This window comes from Dasypus novemcinctus, chromosome 4, assembly GCF_030445035.2.
Source record: "Dasypus novemcinctus isolate mDasNov1 chromosome 4, mDasNov1.1.hap2, whole genome shotgun sequence".
Taxonomy (NCBI): Eukaryota; Metazoa; Chordata; class Mammalia; order Cingulata; family Dasypodidae; genus Dasypus; species Dasypus novemcinctus.
Window position 1 is genome coordinate 151,675,774 of NC_080676.1, and position 18,471 is coordinate 151,694,244.

The 18,471-nt window shown below is 39.9% G+C and overlaps 1 protein-coding gene across 6 annotated transcripts in view; it reads right to left on the reverse strand.

Moving 5' to 3' along the window:
* The window catches only part of TIAM1 (TIAM Rac1 associated GEF 1), a 401,703-nt gene that overhangs the window by 72,195 nt on the left and 311,037 nt on the right, over window positions 1-18,471 (reverse strand). For all 6 annotated transcript variants that reach the window (XM_058296149.1, XM_058296148.1, XM_058296153.1 and 3 more), the window contains 4 exons: window positions 13,752-13,898; window positions 11,498-11,572; window positions 9,113-9,283; window positions 2,591-2,695 (listed from right to left, as the gene is read on the reverse strand). In XM_058296149.1, the coding sequence (XP_058152132.1) occupies window positions 2,591-2,695; window positions 9,113-9,283; window positions 11,498-11,572; window positions 13,752-13,898 (498 nt within the window). The remainder of the gene's footprint in view (window positions 1-2,590; window positions 2,696-9,112; window positions 9,284-11,497; window positions 11,573-13,751; window positions 13,899-18,471) is intronic.

The following is an 18,471-nucleotide window of genomic DNA, read 5'->3' on the forward strand; positions in this document are numbered from 1 at the left end:
AAGTAATCTTATGTGTTTTATTTCATGCATTTAAAACAATTCTGAGAAGTGATCTTAGAGGTTCACCAGGCTGCCAAAAGTATCCAAAGGCCCAAAAAAGGTTAAGTCAGAGTGCGCCTAATCCCTGCCATGTAATTCAAAATAAAATTAAAAACCCTAAAATTAAATATTTTTCTGAATGACTAAAACTTACATTAGTACTGAAATTAAAGTTTCTTTCTAGATTTTCCTTGGTTGCTTACTCCTCCTCTCCTTTCCTCCTTTCCTGCTCTAAGCACATACTTTGTCTACCCACGCACTAATCCCTCACTGGTCTTTACTGTTGCTAATTTATGACTCATCCGAGGATCCTATTTTTTAAAAATGGAGAAGTGTCAACTGAGGCCAAGAATTATCAGATAATAATGATAAGAAATAACATCTACCCAATCGCAGTGGTAGCAATGGTTCTTAAAACTTTTTATTGAGGGGGGGGAAAATCCCTTTTTCTCATTTCTGCCAAACCTAACTTTTGAAATGTTAATAATCTCTTTCTCATACTTCTAAATAAAAATAAAATAAAATAAAATGTTAAGTCACTGGTTATAGAGGTCCAAAAGTGAGAGTTACTATGGCATTTGCTCCCTTAAATGTCTCTGGGCTGGAGTCCTGCAACAAGGCAAGAAATAATACCAAGGTCTCTTTAGGTTTTAGAATCTTTTTAAAACTATAATTGTAATATATATATATGCTATTATAGATACAAACAAAGTTTACCACACCTTAGTCCCCTATGGCGGATGAGACCACACCAAGGCCACATCTTAAAAATACTACTAAGTTAATATAATTTCCAAAGATATGAATCAAGCACCTACTATGTGTTAGATACAAAGGTCATGGATACTGGTTAAGGTGCGACCCTTGTCATTTAGGATTTGAAAGTTTCATTATCCCTGAGGTACAAAATAGATGATCTAATCGCTATTCCAGAGTTATCAACAAAAACACTTACTTTTTCAAGTAAGGAAATGAGCTTTTTCCCCCCTGTACTCATAGAGCAAGGACTGGGCTTTTCCCCAAGCTAAACAGAGAATAAACTTGCCACTCTCTGTGTCAAATGCACCTTCTCTATTAACACTTACTGATTTAAGTCAAGGTGAAAATGTACTCATGATCTCCCCTCTTTTGTATGGCATGGTAGTAGACAAAAGCACACCTTCCCTTATGTTTATTTAAAAATACACATGGAGGCATGAGGCAACTCTTTAGGTTGACACAAATATTCAGGATCACCAATAAGTCATGATCGTCATGCTGGGACACAATTGCATATATTTTACAGAACTCATCAAATTGTGTGCTTGAAACTGGTGAATGTTAGTCTATATTGAGATTACCTCAATAAAGCTGAACTAAAATCAAAATTTCCTACTGAATTTGAAGTCCTGTTTCCCCTTTCCAAAAGGAGAATATTTGGGTTTAACTTTTCAGTTCTGCTTCCTGTGGTAAAAGCCTGTGAAGTCATACTGTTATCATTCCCATCTCCATGGCAAGCAGCTCGGTAGCCTCTGGAGGAATGACTAAGTGCAGAAAGAAGAGCGAACTGCCAGACAGAGGCGCCTCACTCCCAAAATGTTCCTTTCCTGGAACCGAAAAACATACCGCTCGCAAAATGAGAAGGAACCTTTTCCCCTTTTTTATTATTAAAAACAACCATTTATTGAGCATCTACTATGTTAAACATTATCTCTAGTTTTTGTAAAGGTCCTACAAATTAAGCATTACCTCAGTACCACACAATTAGTAAGAAGAGGAGATATAAAAACCAGATCAATGGGAAACAGATGTGGCTCAAACAATGGGGCTCCAGTCTACCATACGGGAGGATCAGGGTTTAATTCCCGGGACCCAAGTGGAGATTAATTAATTAATTAAAAAAACAAACAAACAAAGAAACATCCCAATCGAAGGGAGCGGGCATAGCTCAGTGGTGGAGCACCTGCTTCCCATGTAAGAGGTCCTGGGTTCAATCTCTACTACCTCCTTAATGAAAAAATAAAAATAAAGACACAGATCTAGTTTGGAACCCAAATCTCAACATGCAACTCAAACAAACACAAATGCTCCTAAGAATCATATAAACGAGATTCCGAAAGGCTAGAATGTATAACTACATAGGAGCTTCTTCACCCAACAGGTTCCAACCCCCCGGTTTCAATATGCAGGTAGACGTCACCCAAAATTCAGGTTAGTGCTTTTGTTCCCTGACAACAGTCAGCTGATCTTTGAGTCACCAATTTAAAATTCAAAACTGTCAAAACTGCTAGGGAAGCTAAGAATAATGACTAAACTCCTATGTGAGACTTAGCTTTGGATTTCGATTTTTCATGACAGCAAAGCACTGGCTCCTCGAGTAAACAAAGGTGCCTTTCCACTCCACTGAAATATTGTAGTAAGAACGAGCCTCTCCCCAAACTTGAGAGCTCTGATTTAGGCTTATTTATTTTGGAACTCGTTCTGCCTCACCAATCCCAATTAACATGAGTACACATATAATTCAAAAATAAACTCCTACAGCATGTACTTGGACGATAGTCATAAATATTACCAGCTCATAAATGTCCTCCTCAGGCTTTGGAACGTAGTGGTGCATTTTGTTTTCTATTAGAAATTTCAGACGCAGGTAATGAGCAGAATGATCCAGTTGATGGGTCTAGGACAAAAAAAGAAAATGTTCAATAGTAAATAGGATGGAGTAATTAGTTATCCAGACATATCATTTATATCCAAGAATAATAGGAATTTATTATGGAGGGTGATGTTAGAAGAAAAAGGAATGCAAGGTTTCTGTACTTTTCTCTTCTAAATAAATTATCTTTTTTATAAAAAGATACATAAATCACAAAAAGTTACATTTAAAAATATAAGAGGTTCCCATATACCCCACTTCCCACCCCGCCTCTCCTCCCACATCAACAATGTATACTTCTTAAAAGGTCTTTATCCAAAACTCAAACTTTAAAAAAATTTTGTTGAACAGAATACCATTCCATAGGTGTCTTAGAATGCAGTGGAAACTACTTGATAACATTTTCACTCCTAATTATTGGATTCATTACATGCATTAATATTGTTTTTTGCAACAAAATGCATTAGAGCAAACAGACCCTTAAACATAATCCCACACATACATAGGTGGATCAGAGAAGAAAAGTGACAAGAAAGGCAAAAAAGTATTTGCAATGGTAGAAAAAAAGCTGTACTCAAAGATTATTTTTTAACCATATGGGGACATCAGGACGGTTGTTAACAGTTCATTTGCAAGCGAGTCAGTGTGAAGACAATGCATTTGGATTTCAGTCTTATTTATATATTCCCCAAGTGAGACTCCCTACAGAGGCTGTGCAAACAGGGCATGTGTGCAACTCAGGAAGCACACATTGAATGGCTTGCCCGAAGAAAACAATTCTAAAACACTTAGGGATTGAAATTTCCAAGGGTGTCTCCTTTGGTTTAAGAGAGGTCAATGGACTTTCTTCCATTTAGAAAGTCACTCTTCAATTAACTTTGAGGAAAAAGCAATAGTGACAACGTGGTTAGTTTTATGAGATGTGAATACGATCAAGCTGTTTTTTTAATCCCATTTTCTTCATTAACAAGGAGACCTTGGTTATGTCATTTAACTAATCTGTGCTGACTGACTTAATCTTTCAGAATACTAGAGAAACAACTGAGTTTGTTTTTAGATTTAAAAAGATAAATGTGTCTGGACTTGTTCAAAGTAATGCTTCCATAATTTGCTATGGACAAAATTTTACTTTTAATTAATTTGTTACACTGCCTTTTTTCTGTTATTTTATTTTTTGAAGTTAAAGTAAAGTTTTGTTTTTGGGGTTTTTTTAATGTATCGCCAGAGAGAAAAACGTTTAACTCAGGCAATTATTTTAAAGCACTCTTGTTTTTCAGAGATACATTCTAAAGTATTTACAGATAAAATGATATGTTGTCTGGACTTTGCTTCCAAAATAATCCAGAGGAGAGGGTGGAAGTGAGTGAACAAAAGAACTGCAAGTGACTATTGTAGAATCTGGGTGATGAGAGTTTATTACACTACTCTCTATGTTGATATAAGTTTTAAATTTTTCATAAATATAAAATATTTTCACACCAAAAGCATTTCTGATGAGAACCATTTCAAAATAAATGAAATCAGTTTTTAACTGTTGCAGTATACTTTCCACCTACCATGCCCCTCAAAAAAATTTTTAATATCAAACTAAGAACATCTATAATTCCAATGTTATTTATTCAATCATATATAACAAACTCTTAACTGTGCCAGATACTGTGTGAAGATAATAAGACTTAAACGCAGCCCTTCAGAGTTGTGTGTGTCCAAGAGGATGGAAGGTGGAGCCATGATTTTGCTTTCTAAAATCTATACATCCAGGTGGACAGGCATTCTGCATTATTACAAAAGCACATTTTCAAAAAGTGGAGATGAGTTCACTATGAATAGCCAGCAGAATGATAAAGAAGCTTTCTATCAGTGATTCTCAGGAAGCCACAATCCCTACCCGACCCTGAGCAACTCGAGACTTTGAAGCCTGCTGTGCTAAACACAGGTGCCATTCAGCTAACCCCCTGCTGTGCACCTGGCTGACAGCCCTTCCGTATTTGAGAACTGGATGCTCATCGTCTGACAGGTCCGGGGTTGTTGATGTCAAAGGTAAAAAGCATGGATGGGTAAGCCCAGGGATATAGAACAGACAGAGGTTTAGAGTTTGCTACCTACTGCTTGTCAGAGCGTCACTGAGGCACACAACCAAACCACCAAAAATTAATACTTAAGGTCACATGATAAGCAAGAAAAGTGTTCCATTATAGAGAGGGATGCTGCAAATGCTTCTCACCTACCCAGGTCCTCAGTGAAATCTTTAATTAGAAGCACAAAGTGTTGGTTTGCCATCTGTTTCCAATGGAGGTGGAAGGAAAAGAGAAATGAAATTTCATGGGGACTAAGTAACAGGAACAAATCCACTTGGCAACCTTATCATCATGGTTAATAAACACTGTGTGGCCACTCCTACTGAGGCTGATACTTAAATAGGCCATCTTCCGAAAATCTAACCCAAGCAGGAACCTCGCCTGAGAAGCTTCTGGTTCCTGAACCCTTGGTGTTAGAGATTCAGTCCACTGTCAGGCACTGAAGAGCTTAGCATGGTCCTGAAGTGGACTGTGGAGAGTCTCATTATCCCTTAAAAGCTACAGTGCTGAAAAACATGCCTACCTATGTACAGAGAGTGATCAGTAACAATTCACCCAGTGTCATGCTCACAGTGCCTCACTGAGTGTTTAACACGGTGCAGAGAACCCCAAAAAAGATCACTGTCACAATGGAACTACAGGTGATTCTTGCCAGCACCACCCCACCACAATGTTTTCTTTAAACTCCTTTAAGTGTTAATAATATGAAAGTTAAAAAATAAAAATTAGCACATGCAACAATATGAAAGTTATACTGGCCTTACTCTTTTGGTCAGTAAATAGTTATCATGAAAACAAGATGTGTTGTCTTATCATTTTGGTAAGTGTTTTTCAATTATGAAACCTCATTAGTCAAGGCTAGTCTAAGATAAGGGATAATCATAATTAATTAGATAAATCAGATCATCAGAAGTCTCATGAAGAACTGTATGCTCTTCAGATATCTGCATATGTGAGGAGTTAATAAAACCTATATAATAGTGACCATTCCTCTTCTCAGAGCAAATTGAACTGGCCATACTCATAATACATAGTTATGCAAAAAGAATTACAAATATTTAATGACTAGTTTAACGATATTATTCTAACTATTTGGCCTGTCCTAGACTTGTAAAACATGCAAGAGAAAGTTTCCTAATTCATGGAGAAATTTAGCTGGGAAAAAAATTTAATGGTACCAATTGGTTTTCCAATGTATATTAAGTTAAGGAACATAGACAGCACCTGATTCATTTTGAGGTGATAAAACAGCAAATTATACCACAAGATAAATATCACTGTAGAACAAGTATTAATTCTGTTGGCATAATTTTTTTAATTCACATCTTACAACTGTGTCAAAAGATGAAAGAGCAAAGCACAATGTAGATCTTTTTCAGCAAATAATTTGAGCCAATTAAAATAGAAGATAATGTGTTGCAGAATTTGTGATGGCTCTTCCAAATCAATGTTTTGTTCTTCCATTTCTTTTTATCGTCTCCCATTTCAGTAAAACTTCTCTGGGAAACCCAAGAGCATGCAGTTACTGCCTACAGAAATGCATGCACAAACACACACATGCATAAAAAAAATGCTAATGCAGAATTCCCAAAGGTAGTTTCCCCCTCTGCTTCAAAGTGACCTTTGATTTTTTAAAAGCCAATGAAAATTGGCCAAGCAATTGGCCAACCTACTGAAAGCATGATATAAAATTGACACCACAGTTACACATTAACAACATCAGTGAGTATGAGTGAATGGATTCTTTTGCAATTATTTTGGTAATTGCAAAAACCAGAATATATCCACAACCCTGAGGGCCAACATGTCTACCTGCTATATTCAGCAACCATCATTTTAGTAACATCTACAACATGAACTGTACATGAAACATTTACTATACCAGAACTTCACTGGTGCTCAGATGGTAGATGGCAAACTGATGTGAAATGATGTGGATCAGATAGAATAGGAAAGAGAATGAGCTGAATGCAAGAGACAGAAGAAAGAGATTGATTATTAAGTATTGGAGCAAGCCACATCACCAGTGCTGAGAATGACAATAATGAAATGACAGGCATTCTTACCGCCACTTTGTTTTGCCTTCAATCTCTCCTCAAAAAACGAAAACACACTCACCGTATTAGAGCGTTAATAACATGTGGTACTGTTCTCCCCATTATCTGTTTCCCACTTAAGAATAAAATTGGCTGCACTAGTAACAAAAGAGGGGCAAGCTTTAGACATGCACCTGGCTCTGAGCACACTCTGTAATTTATCCGACATGGGTGCTTTCCCAAGACACCATCAATTTAACCAAGTGTACACAAAAGTTTTCTGTTTTTAAACTCATGAGACATGAGTTTGCCCCACAGCATGGTGTTTTCTTTTATTTCTATGCTTTTGGGGAAAAAAGTAAAGACCAAGGGAGAACTGGGCAGGACCACCTTCTATTGTTAGAGAAAAGGAGCTGTCCAGTAATGATGCACCAAAAACTTTTGAAGTGACAGAGATAAATTATTTTACAGGATATGATATGATCCCACATTCCCTTAGTTTCTAGCAAAGCAGAAAGCTTGAAAATAAGGCCAACTACTCATTCGCCCAGTCATAGAGCAATTTTCACCTAACCAATTGGTGTTGGGAAAATCTGGTCTAACATTCCATTCCTGGCTGAATCTAAAGCCAGTGACCCAAAGCAATGCTACTCCCTAGAGAGACCGTTCAGAGTTTGGCTTATACAAAAAGGCCAGAAAGTCCTATTTTCCACTCCTTCAGCTGCAGTTCTGAGAATAACTCCCACAGCAATGCAGAACATTAACGGGCCTCTGAAGAATCACGCTAATCTATAAATAAACGAACGCAAAAATCCTCAATAGGCCAATTTTGTTAAGTAATTAAAATGAAAGATTGTGAACAGAAATACCGTTATCTTCAAAGAGCTAGAACTCACACACGTGAAGGATTCAAAGCGTCTAAGAGTCTATCATTTATTTTTCACCTTAGGGCTCATTTCAGTTTTGTCCTTCACCAAGTGGCTCTTTCATTTTTCCTCCACGTAAGACTATCTGGAAAGTTTATATGAGCTACACGTTGCATTTCACCCGCTCATATGAAAAACCACATTTTTTTCTTTACAAAGGCCCAAGTGATTTGTTTAAAAAATAACAAACACAAAAATTGCTGAGGACAGAATTATAGAATTGAGGTACTTGCGGAGGTGCTAGAAGTTTCTCAGTGCCTATAAGCCATTGCGTTCAATGCGGAGGTCTTAAAAACGTTTTATTCATCCAACGTTGTGTCTTCATGATAGAACAGGTTTTCACTTTCCCTTCAGCAGTCCCAGGATTTCACTCCCCTAAGCGTAATATCCCAGGCTCTTCCCACCCCTACAGCCAATCCTCCCTGATGCCTGGCCAGGATCAAATAGTTCTTGACCAGCAGATGCCCACAGGCTTGAGGCCCCAGACTTGGGCTCAGCCTCGCCTTGCCACTGACTATGATGTGACCTCAGGCAGTTCATTAAGGCTCTCTGAGCCTCACTTTCTTCATCTGTAAAATGAGCATCAGCTCTGTCTCAGGCTTGCCATGACGACTGAATAAGTCTAACCACGCTCTTAATGATGTAACAGCAAAAGCAAGCACACGGGAAAGTTTCCTCTCGTTCCTCTTCCCATTCCCCTTCCCTCACTCAGGGTCACTCATCTGGCTTCAGAGGGAGAAAGTGAAATCAGGTTCACCTGGGCCAAGATCAAGAAGTTTCTGTGGCTTAAGACAAAAGCAGAGGAAGTGCACACAATCATTTGTGGCTAAAAAAAGAAGCCAATTACGTATTCACGGGATGAGAAAAAAACACCACCATGGAGGTCAGACTTAGATTTCGCGAGAGAGGTTCTCCCTACCCTGCAGGCATTCACAGTGTACCAGGAGTCGTTAAAGAGCAGCTTATAAAACAGAACACAGGATAGAACTCCACGGAAGATATGTCTGTGTGTGTGTGTATGCGTCTAGGAAAAACTCTGGAAAGAAGGACAGCACCATGCTCACAGTAGTTATTTCTGGATTTGGTGGGTGACGTTGACCTTCATTTCCTACCTTGCTATTTACCTAATTTTCTAAAATTCTTGCAAAGTGCACGTGGTACGTTTATTACAAATTTGAAAGAAGGAAGCTACTCGAGAATTCTTCCTCCCGCCAAAGGTGAAGAATCCGTGGACATTTCTTCTGCATGTTATCACAAAGGAGCCCAGGCTGCTCGCAATGAAGTGGAAGAGTGTTTTAAAGCCCCTTCCTCTCCCTCGCTGACTCTGATTCCCAGGTTCACCTTAGTTTTCTCCACCCCATTCTGCTCTTTTTAAGGAAACAACCCCACGTGGCCCCGTACCTTGCAGATCAGCTCCAGGGTGTCCCGAGCCGTGTCCCCTGGCCGGACGACTGTCAGGGCTGGCTGATTATTTGGCAGACAGAACCAGGACGGAGTGAAATATTCATGGACCCAAATGTCGCAGTCAGGGTTGTGCTGGTGGACGCTCGGTAAGGTCACTTCTTTTTCCCTCTGTAAGAAGAAATCAAGTCAGCGGAGAAGCAGGAACTGCTCCCTAATGATCTTACAGTCCCAGGTGGCACACGGGGGTTATCTATTCCTATGAAAGGGGGACAGGGCAGAAATGGTGGCACTGGCCCAGGGGAAACCCTGGAGTCCGTGGAGACAGGGAGAGGAGGGGAGGGAGCAGGAGGGAATTTAAAAAATAAAAATAACCTTACAACACTACATATTGACAAGGTAGCATCATTTTTGTGCTCTCATTTGACCTCTAGCACAACTCTAGGAGACAGATAACCCCCAATTCCCCGGTGAAGTTCAGCGAGCGTCAGGGACTTGATGTGGCATGATGATGGCATGATGTGGCAAAAACAAGTCTTTGTATACCGCTGCCATCACTTCTACATTACGCTGCCGGATAACCAAGGAGTAGCCACCAAGTTTGTGAGTGTGAGAGAGGACATGTCTTCTGTACTCATTCAGCAACTGCGTTAAAACTACACAAGCTAAATGGCTAAACTCCAGTTACTGAGAACACTCCAGATACTGATGAAATCTTAGAAGATCAGGGAAATAAGCTGAGAAAGAACTGTGCTCAGCACTTTATAGACGTAATATTGATGCTCAATAAGCCTCAGTTATTAGTTTATAACCAGGCTACTGGTTAGTAAATATATTCTACAGATTATCAAGAACAAGGCAGGGATCAGCAGATCACAAAAGGCAGCAAATTTCCAAACAAAAGGCTGAGAGGTGGTGACATAGTTTATATACATAAAAAGAACGGGCGCGTTCTTAGTGAAGGCCACTAACTAAACCCCATTGCAGAAGACAATTTCAGCCTTGCCTTTGAATGACGTTGCTTTTCCCAGAGAAGTTGGACCCCAGAGAGGGAGTTGTCAAAAAGCAATCAACTTGCCTAAATCCCATTAACTCTAATTGGAATCTTCCTACTCAGTCCCCATGTGCCACATTAAATAAGTGCCCCTTAGCACTGGATCAGACCATGCTTTGCATCGAAATTGTTCTTTGAGAATCAGGCATTCTAGCCAGGATACAGGATAAAGAGGTATCTTGTGAAAATGGAAAAACAGCAGAGCTACACGGAAATCCAATGGAAAAAGGTTCTGTGACTTCCAAGTTCTGTGTACCCGGAAAGGATATTCCCAACACTAAGAGAGTACTCATAATGGTATGTGTAAGGAATTAGCCAACTCTGGAAATGAATATGTTAACACGAAAAAATATGCTTGGATTGCACACAGGTACAGCAATTTAATTTCATCAGCGATAGAGATGCTCGAAGAGAATGCCATAGTAGGTTTTTCCAAAGGCAGCAGCCTTGGTATACACAATTACATAACCCTCAAGTAAAACAGCTAAGATTGGCCTTTCTATGGGCCAATCTCTCCTCCCCCTCCAAGAGCCTCAACCCCCAGTGCACTGTAGCTTGGGGGGCTCAGCTCTGTCTAAAGGACTTCTCAGCCACTGCTGACCAATCACCACTTGCTTCCATGGCAACCAAGAGCTGAATCCTGCAATACTAATCCTGAGTCTGAGTAACAGAGGATCATGCCAAGGTCACCTTATCAAATCAGAACTCCCCAAACAAAGAGACCACTGGCAGCACTAGTAGGGTCTTCAAAACTAGGGATGCCCATTTTTTTAAGAAGCCGAAAAAGTGGACAAGAAAAAATCAATACTATTCATGGGCTGTCAGTTGGGTTAGTTTGAAAACCCTGTTAAATCCAAGCACATGATTTAGCCAAGTCTGTGTATCTTTCATTGAATATTCGGGCTTGGGAGGCAAATGCATTTTTAAACAACTTACTATCAGAACAATTCTTGGAAAGTAATGGGATCAAAGTAGCATGTATGGGCAATAAGAACTCTCCTCTTGGGAAAAGATGTGTAACAAGAATTGGCAATGGCATAAAATATTCAATCACTTGGAACCCAAATTTCCTAGTTGACTTTCTAGTTGGACACATATATTCACATGATAGGTACTGAAAATGTTATGGCAACAGGAGAAAGTTCTTATTACCAAGTTTTTAAACCTAAAACGATTTTCCATCTCTCATTGACTTGTTACATAATTTTAACCAATAATTTCAGTTTTAACATTGAGTCTACTTAAATTTAGTATCCCATACACCACTGCATTGTGTACATGTTGATTGTGCTTGTGGTACTTTTAGAAAAGGAACATGTGTTTATTTTTACCTTGCCATCTGGAACAGTGTCATCAAATATTCCCTCTAAAGATTTCTTTACGGAGTCAGCCCCCTCACCAAACACCTGTGTATACAAAAGTATCATCTTAAAAAGAAATCTGGGCAAGGGGGCAAATGGATCATGGTGAGGGAGAAGGAAAATAGGCATGGCTATTAGAAATCATTAGAGAAATTTTCAGATACTCCCACATCAAATCCTAAGGCAGGTCAAAATAATTTATGGCAGTGGATCACGAAAAACAAGTCCTTACATTTAGATGACTCTCCACATACTTTGACATTAAAAAAAAAAGTTTGTTTTTAGATCTGGACTATTCCTCTGAATTTAAAGAAAATAAACTAGCAAATGCTATGAACTAGATTTGGTCACAATGAAGAATTTCTGATGCAGCCTTGGACATTTGATAACTTTAATATTTTGTTGATTTGAACCTGAAAATATAAGTGTATAATTTTTAAACCATAAAAAAGTTTTCTTTTTACTTAAAAAAAAAAAAAGAACTTGTTTATTTTAGAAATTTAATGAATCCTGCTGGCTTGAAGAAATGAAAAAAATCACAACAGAGTACTGATGGCACGAGGTGATCAAAAGCAAACTCTTGGACACCAAGAATTTTATGCATTACCCCGAAACGAGTATGTACTATCAGGAAAATGTACATGATTTTTTAAAATAGACTTTATCCCAGTGCAAATTAAGTATAGAAAAACATCTGACTTTTGCCCATTTCAAAGTACTGAATTTCTATTGGTATGCTTACGGCTAAGCAAGGAGAAGAGTGTCAAAATTCTTTGAGAATTACAACGACTGTTTTTAAGATACTACATCATCCTTTGATTTTTAAAAGTGTTGGTTAAGAAATTCTTTTGGATTCATTTAAACTCAGTCACATATTCCAGGGCCAATGGGCTGTCACACAACCTGGTCCCAATAAATAGAACCCCAAGAACGAAGGCTTTCAATAGAAGGACAGACCACACTGCCAACTACAAAGTCCTGACACACTGATAGTGGCGAGCTGAGTAATCTGTGCTGACAAAGCAGGAGAGCAAAACATCACCCATCTCCCAAAAGGAGGAAGAAACCCCAATGGGTCATGTCTTCCATGAGCCATCAGGTCTCATATGTGATTTTTCTGAAGCAACAATGACTTTCCCCCAACACTCTCTTCTTCAGATTTACCCAGGTGCAAAACTCCTGGTGCCCAACCAAGAGTTCTACACACCCTAAAGATCCAATTGTGATATCACTCAACCTGAATCTCTCCAGCATTTATTCTTCTGGTCTCCCGCAGGTTCCTTCAAGGAAACGGTGGCACGTTGGCCAGTTAAAGGGACTCAGCGCAACAGCTTTTGGGGAGACTCTAATTTTAAACCTTCAGTTGTTAAGTAAACTAAACACTGGAATCATGAGAGCAAATACGAACGGGTACTTCTACGAAGTTAGTCAATTGATTTCTTCCTACCTTTCAATGGACACGGAATGAGTAGGTCAAAGGAGTAATTCTAGTCATGACCTCCCAAATGCTCAAAGCTGTCTGTCCACTGGAGCCCACTAATTAGATATTTTCCTTCTCCCCAAAAGACAAATACCCATGTTCCTTCAAGTCCCTAAAATCTAAACAAGCAGTTCTAAAGATACTTCTCAAAAGCAAAGGGAAAGGGTGAAAATAACAGAATGAGTTTCCAGATATAACGCCAGCAAGAAAAGGACCTTGGGTATAATTAGTGGAAAGAGTGGGGCCACAGCATATGGTTATTGGGGGCCAGGCACAGGTGTCATTCGTGATGCACTGAGATCCCCTCCAAGCCGTGGTACCTGGGCTAAGGCAGTCATGGAGGTGAATGAGAGCTCTCAGATTTCTGGCTAAGAACTTGCCCATTTAAAGTATAACCCCAAAGAATCAAGGGCAAACCACCAGATTCCCCTGGGGGCAAGAGGCAGCTTAAAAGACTTTATTCAGTTGCCCCCTTGGCTTTATCATCAAGCCTGGCTTTTTCTGAAGACTCAGGATGAATCAATCGTGTACTTTCGGTTGGTCTATAATTAATCACGGTTTGGAAAGACAAGAGCACAGTGATAAAATAGCACAGCTGATGTGGTGGATAGGCATTATCTATTAAAAGCGCCAAGTATGACTAACCTCCTTGTGCCAACTAGTTGACTCTAAACAATACTAAGTTTCAATAAATATACATGCAAACAGAACCCAAAGTAAGGCGGCTGGGTGACTGGCACCTACCTGATTGATGCTTGGGCGTCCCTGCTTCTTTTTGGAGGTAGTGTCCAGACCCCAAAGCGAAGAAAACCTGCTCCTCCGCTTGCTGGCGGATCTGGACATGGCCTGAGTACGTCTCCTCACTCCAGTTTCACCAGTGCGTGCTGCCACCTGATGACGGCAAGGAGGAGCATCAACGACACAGATGTGTCAGGACCTCCCACCTTTCCTCACGGCCCCCACTCAATCCCACCCTTTTGAAACCTTCCTCCATCACTCCAGTCAGCACTAACCCTGCCACCCAAAGCATTTATTCCATGGCTCAAACATCTTGGGACCTTGGGGACCTTTCATGGATTCAAAATGGAAATGAAACGTTGACAATCATTTTAAAGCATTTTTTAAAAAATTACTCTTTCCTTTCCAAAGAAAACAAGCTCTATCTAATTTGAAATCATCAGGAAAATATAAAATAGCAATGATATATATACATATGAAGTTTCTAAGAATTATATATACATGTTATTACATACATTATATATATACATGTTTAAGTTTCCAAGACTTAGTTATCCTTCGTATCACTGGCTTAAACCGCAGCATCAAGTTAACCATTCCTACTTTGTTGAGATTCTCCCCAATTGCTACAAGCTGTTTCTGCATCCTAATGAAAAGTGGCACCCGCACGTCAGCAAAAATGTTGAAAAACAGCAGATTTGGGTTCCTGTGATTCCACATTAAATCTAAAATTACCAATCTCCTCTATTCAGTTTTCTCAGAATTACACATAATCGCTTTCCTCATTAGGCGTCTGCTAGTTGTTTCCCAATACCCATTCTCCCCTCTTCCTCTGTCAGAGAAGCCCCATTGGAGCCCAGCACGTGCCCTCCTAGCCCCTGCAGCAGGTCATGGGTTTGTGGCTAAGATCTGGTCAATGGAATGCAGGAGGAAGGGGTATTTGCAACTTCCAGGAATTGTCCTTAAGAGGAAATGGCACTCTGCTCTCCTTCAAGGTCCTCTTTCCTAGTGGAGGGATGTAGCTGCTCTAGGACCTTCCAAAGAACCTTTCAAGGATGGCAGAACAAAAACAGAAGGGGCCTGGGTCCTCAAAGACGGTAAAGCCACTAGTCCTAAATGTCCTAAGTGCTGGTGAAGGGGAAATAAAACTTGCATTTTGGCTTAAAGAAAAGGGCACGAAACTGCTGAGATATTTGCAAGGGACCAACAACCCAGAGAAACAGTTCCCAAGGAAATCTCCCTCAAATTTAAACCGCCACTGCGACAACTGCTCAATTGCCAGGAGGACGCCATAAAGTCCTATCCCAGGCAAAAACATTCAGACTCAGCTTTTATCCCACAGCTTGTCAGCAGTCCCAGGACTTAGGGTGCCTTCTGCCAGGAGGCCTCACTAGGCCACCCACTGGTTCTCCTTTCAAAACAGGGAGTGGCAGGACAGCAGGATTGACTTGAAACGAAACGCCCCACCCACTCTGGTGCTGCAGGTGAAGGTCTTGGAACCTGTCAGAGATTCCCACGCAGAGCATCCCAGCGCGATGGTGCCAACTGGCAGGAGGTGAGGGCATGAAACTGTTGGGCAACAGAAGGGGCCTCCCCACAAGTCAGAGTGTTGATTAGAAGGCAATCCTCACTGGGGTTTTCAGTACTGACAGAGTAAACACCATGGAAGCACCACAAACAGGTAGACAAAACCCCCGCTTACCCTTAAAAATGGGAATTAAGGCAGCTTCTTTGCAAGGGTATTAGGGGGAAGGCTTTGGGTCCCCAATGGAAAGAGGAAGATGAGCCACCCAAGAGGTTTTGCATTTTCTCAGCTTAACACATGAGAAACCCCAGATCAGGGCACAGCAAAAGGTGGCAGCCGGGACACTGCTGGGAATTTTTATACGAGAGAAAGATCTTTAATTTACTGTTACACCCCAGGTGTTATGGGGGAACAAACTCACAAAACAAAAGGCAATGCTAAGTACCCAAAAATTTTCTCTCCTTTTCTCACACCCCTTTCTAAGATAAAGGAAAACAAAGGTTATAAAAGGATTAAATTATAGCGTGTTGACGCACACATACGCTCAAAGGAGTAGGTCAGTATCAGTTAAGAATATCATAAAATGAGGCTGAAAACCACTGAATAAATTGTGTTAAATTTTGAAATCCTGGGGGGTGGGGGGTGGGGATGCTCTTTTGTTCTTATATTTATATATCCATCTCTAAATAAATAAATCTTTCAATAGAGGCATACCTAAACACACACAAGCAGGCTGACAGACATGTGTGCCTATGCATACTGCCCTCTTTACTTCCTTCAGAGTACACATCGAAATCTGTATTTAATTGAGTATATTTAATTGCATAGTTAGTTAGTATCCTTTTTCTACAAGAATATCAGCCCTAGTAGGGCAGAACTCTGTTGTTCACTGCTTTGACCTTAACCACTAGGTTATCACTGGAGAGATGGTAGGTAGATAATCTGTTGACTGAATAAATAAATGAATAAACAAACACCAAAAAGCAAAAGCAGAGAGCCTATAGAACATGGCCACAATGATTAGAGAGTAAAGCTTTAATTGTAAAAAAAAAAATTTTTTTAAGAGTCAAAAGATAAACTCGGAACCACAAATATTCTTTGACCAGTTGATGAAATGTTTACACTCTGTTTAAGGAATGGGCACTTGATTTAATGTTCTTATAGGAACTATCCTTAACTGTCTGAGGCCTACCAAACGGCAAAAGTAACCTCTACCCCAAGACAATAATGACTGAAAATGAGCAAAGAGATTTAGAAGAAAGATTGGCAGGGAAAACAAAACAAAACAAAACTACTGGACAAGTGCTCAAGAGTTTCTCCATGATGATCTTTGACCAGACAATGCCTCCCTTTGTATCTGGAACCCGATGACTCTCTCTTTCTGCTCATCTGTGCAAACAAGAACAATGATAACCTTCTTTCAAAGGCTACAGCAGGGACCCTTTAGTTAATTGCTGCAAATCACTCAGCCTTATGGGAGGCTCTCCTAGTGAATGGTCCTTAAATTGTAGCTTAAATCTCCTCCCTCACACCTCCTCCCACTTCTCCCCCACTTAAAAGGACCAAAAAAAAAAAAAAAAAGTCTGGACAAAGGCTAAATTGAGGGACGTTTCAACTCCCAGGGAAAAAAAAATTCCTTGGGGTCAAATGACAAGGAGAGGAGGAAAAAATAAGATTTCAAGAAATCAGACTATAATATTCCCTGCCTGGCATGCTCAGCAGCAGCGGAAGCCAAAAACAGGGGGAGACCTCTCATAGGCTCGCTTATCTTGTTCTATCTGAAATGAAACCCCTCGTGGAAAAGAGAAGTGTGCAAGCACATGAAAATGCTCAGATCCACACTGCTGACAAGGCTAACAAAAGGAGAAGAAATAGAATTGAACATGTGGAATTGAATATTCTTCTTTAAAAATCACTGATCAGTAAAGAAATAAATAAGAGTTAGGAACTCTGCCACCCCCAACTTAAGCCAAATTTTAATCCTGCCCACCAAAGGAGGAGTGCAGGCAAATCGTATGTATTGAGATAGGAAATTAGAAGGTTTGGAGATAAATCATGGAAGGGAAATACGGTGGCTTTTATCTCTTCTTCTCATAGACGCTGGCGCTACTGGTTTTGAAGGAAATAATTAAACCGTAGAAGTTTTAGGGACAAAGCAAAATTATTTTCTCCAGGATCTATCAAGCTCCATCACAAGGAGGGAGCTGTGTTGGTGCTTGGGGTTTAGAATCAATACTGACGTTGCCTCCCTGTCACCATGAGCTCCCATGACAAAAATGTTCCCTTAATTCATAACATTCTTACCAGGGAGTAAATACCAATTTCTATCCCCAAATTTTTGCAGACGAGGCACACTGAGATTGGGTTAAACTAAAAACTAGTGCCCAGGTCTCAGAGAAGCAGATCTAGGCCACGAACTGAAATGGCTTGCAAGATTTAGTCATCACAGCACTTTGCCCCACCACTACTAAAAAAAAAAAAAAAAATTGGACTTAATAGCTCTGTGGAGAGGTGGTAGCCAGGGAGACCAAGAGCTGAGCTGTAATTAGCAGAACAAACCAGGATGCCAGTTTTAATAACTCCAGCAATTGGTTTAAGACTTCTTTAAAAATGTAAATCTAGCCCTAATTATCTGAATGACGACGCTAATCTATTTATAAAGAATACAAACGCCTCTGACTGAATTACAGCTCTGAATTCAATTGAAGGGTACAGCTGACATGGCAAGACAGGAGCAGCACAGCAAAGGTTTTCCAAAGCAGTTTCTGGAACCTGAGATTTCACATTTAGATCCATAGCAAATGGGCTAAGGTGCAGTACATTCCTAGTGGGTGTCGACTTGGATAGGCTAAATTCATGTTACTCGAATAGCGATTTTTGACAAGAAAGGAGCCAAAAGCACATAAAAAGCTGTTCGCAATTTAGCAAGTACATGAAATTACAGATTGCAAACACAAAACACAACTACACAATCTGCACCTTTGGATGTCAGATGAAAATTCCCTCCCCCAAGCAATGCATATATTTGCTTGGTGAATCATGAAAGTTCTTCGCTTTCCTCACATGCATCAAGTTTTTATGACCATCAAAGCAATGATAAAAATACAGTGAGAAGGGAGCAAACTAAATAAGTCCAAAGAGATCTGTTTTCAATACATGGCGATGAGAGAGGTGTGTTTGAAAGAAAAAGTGAGAAAATCA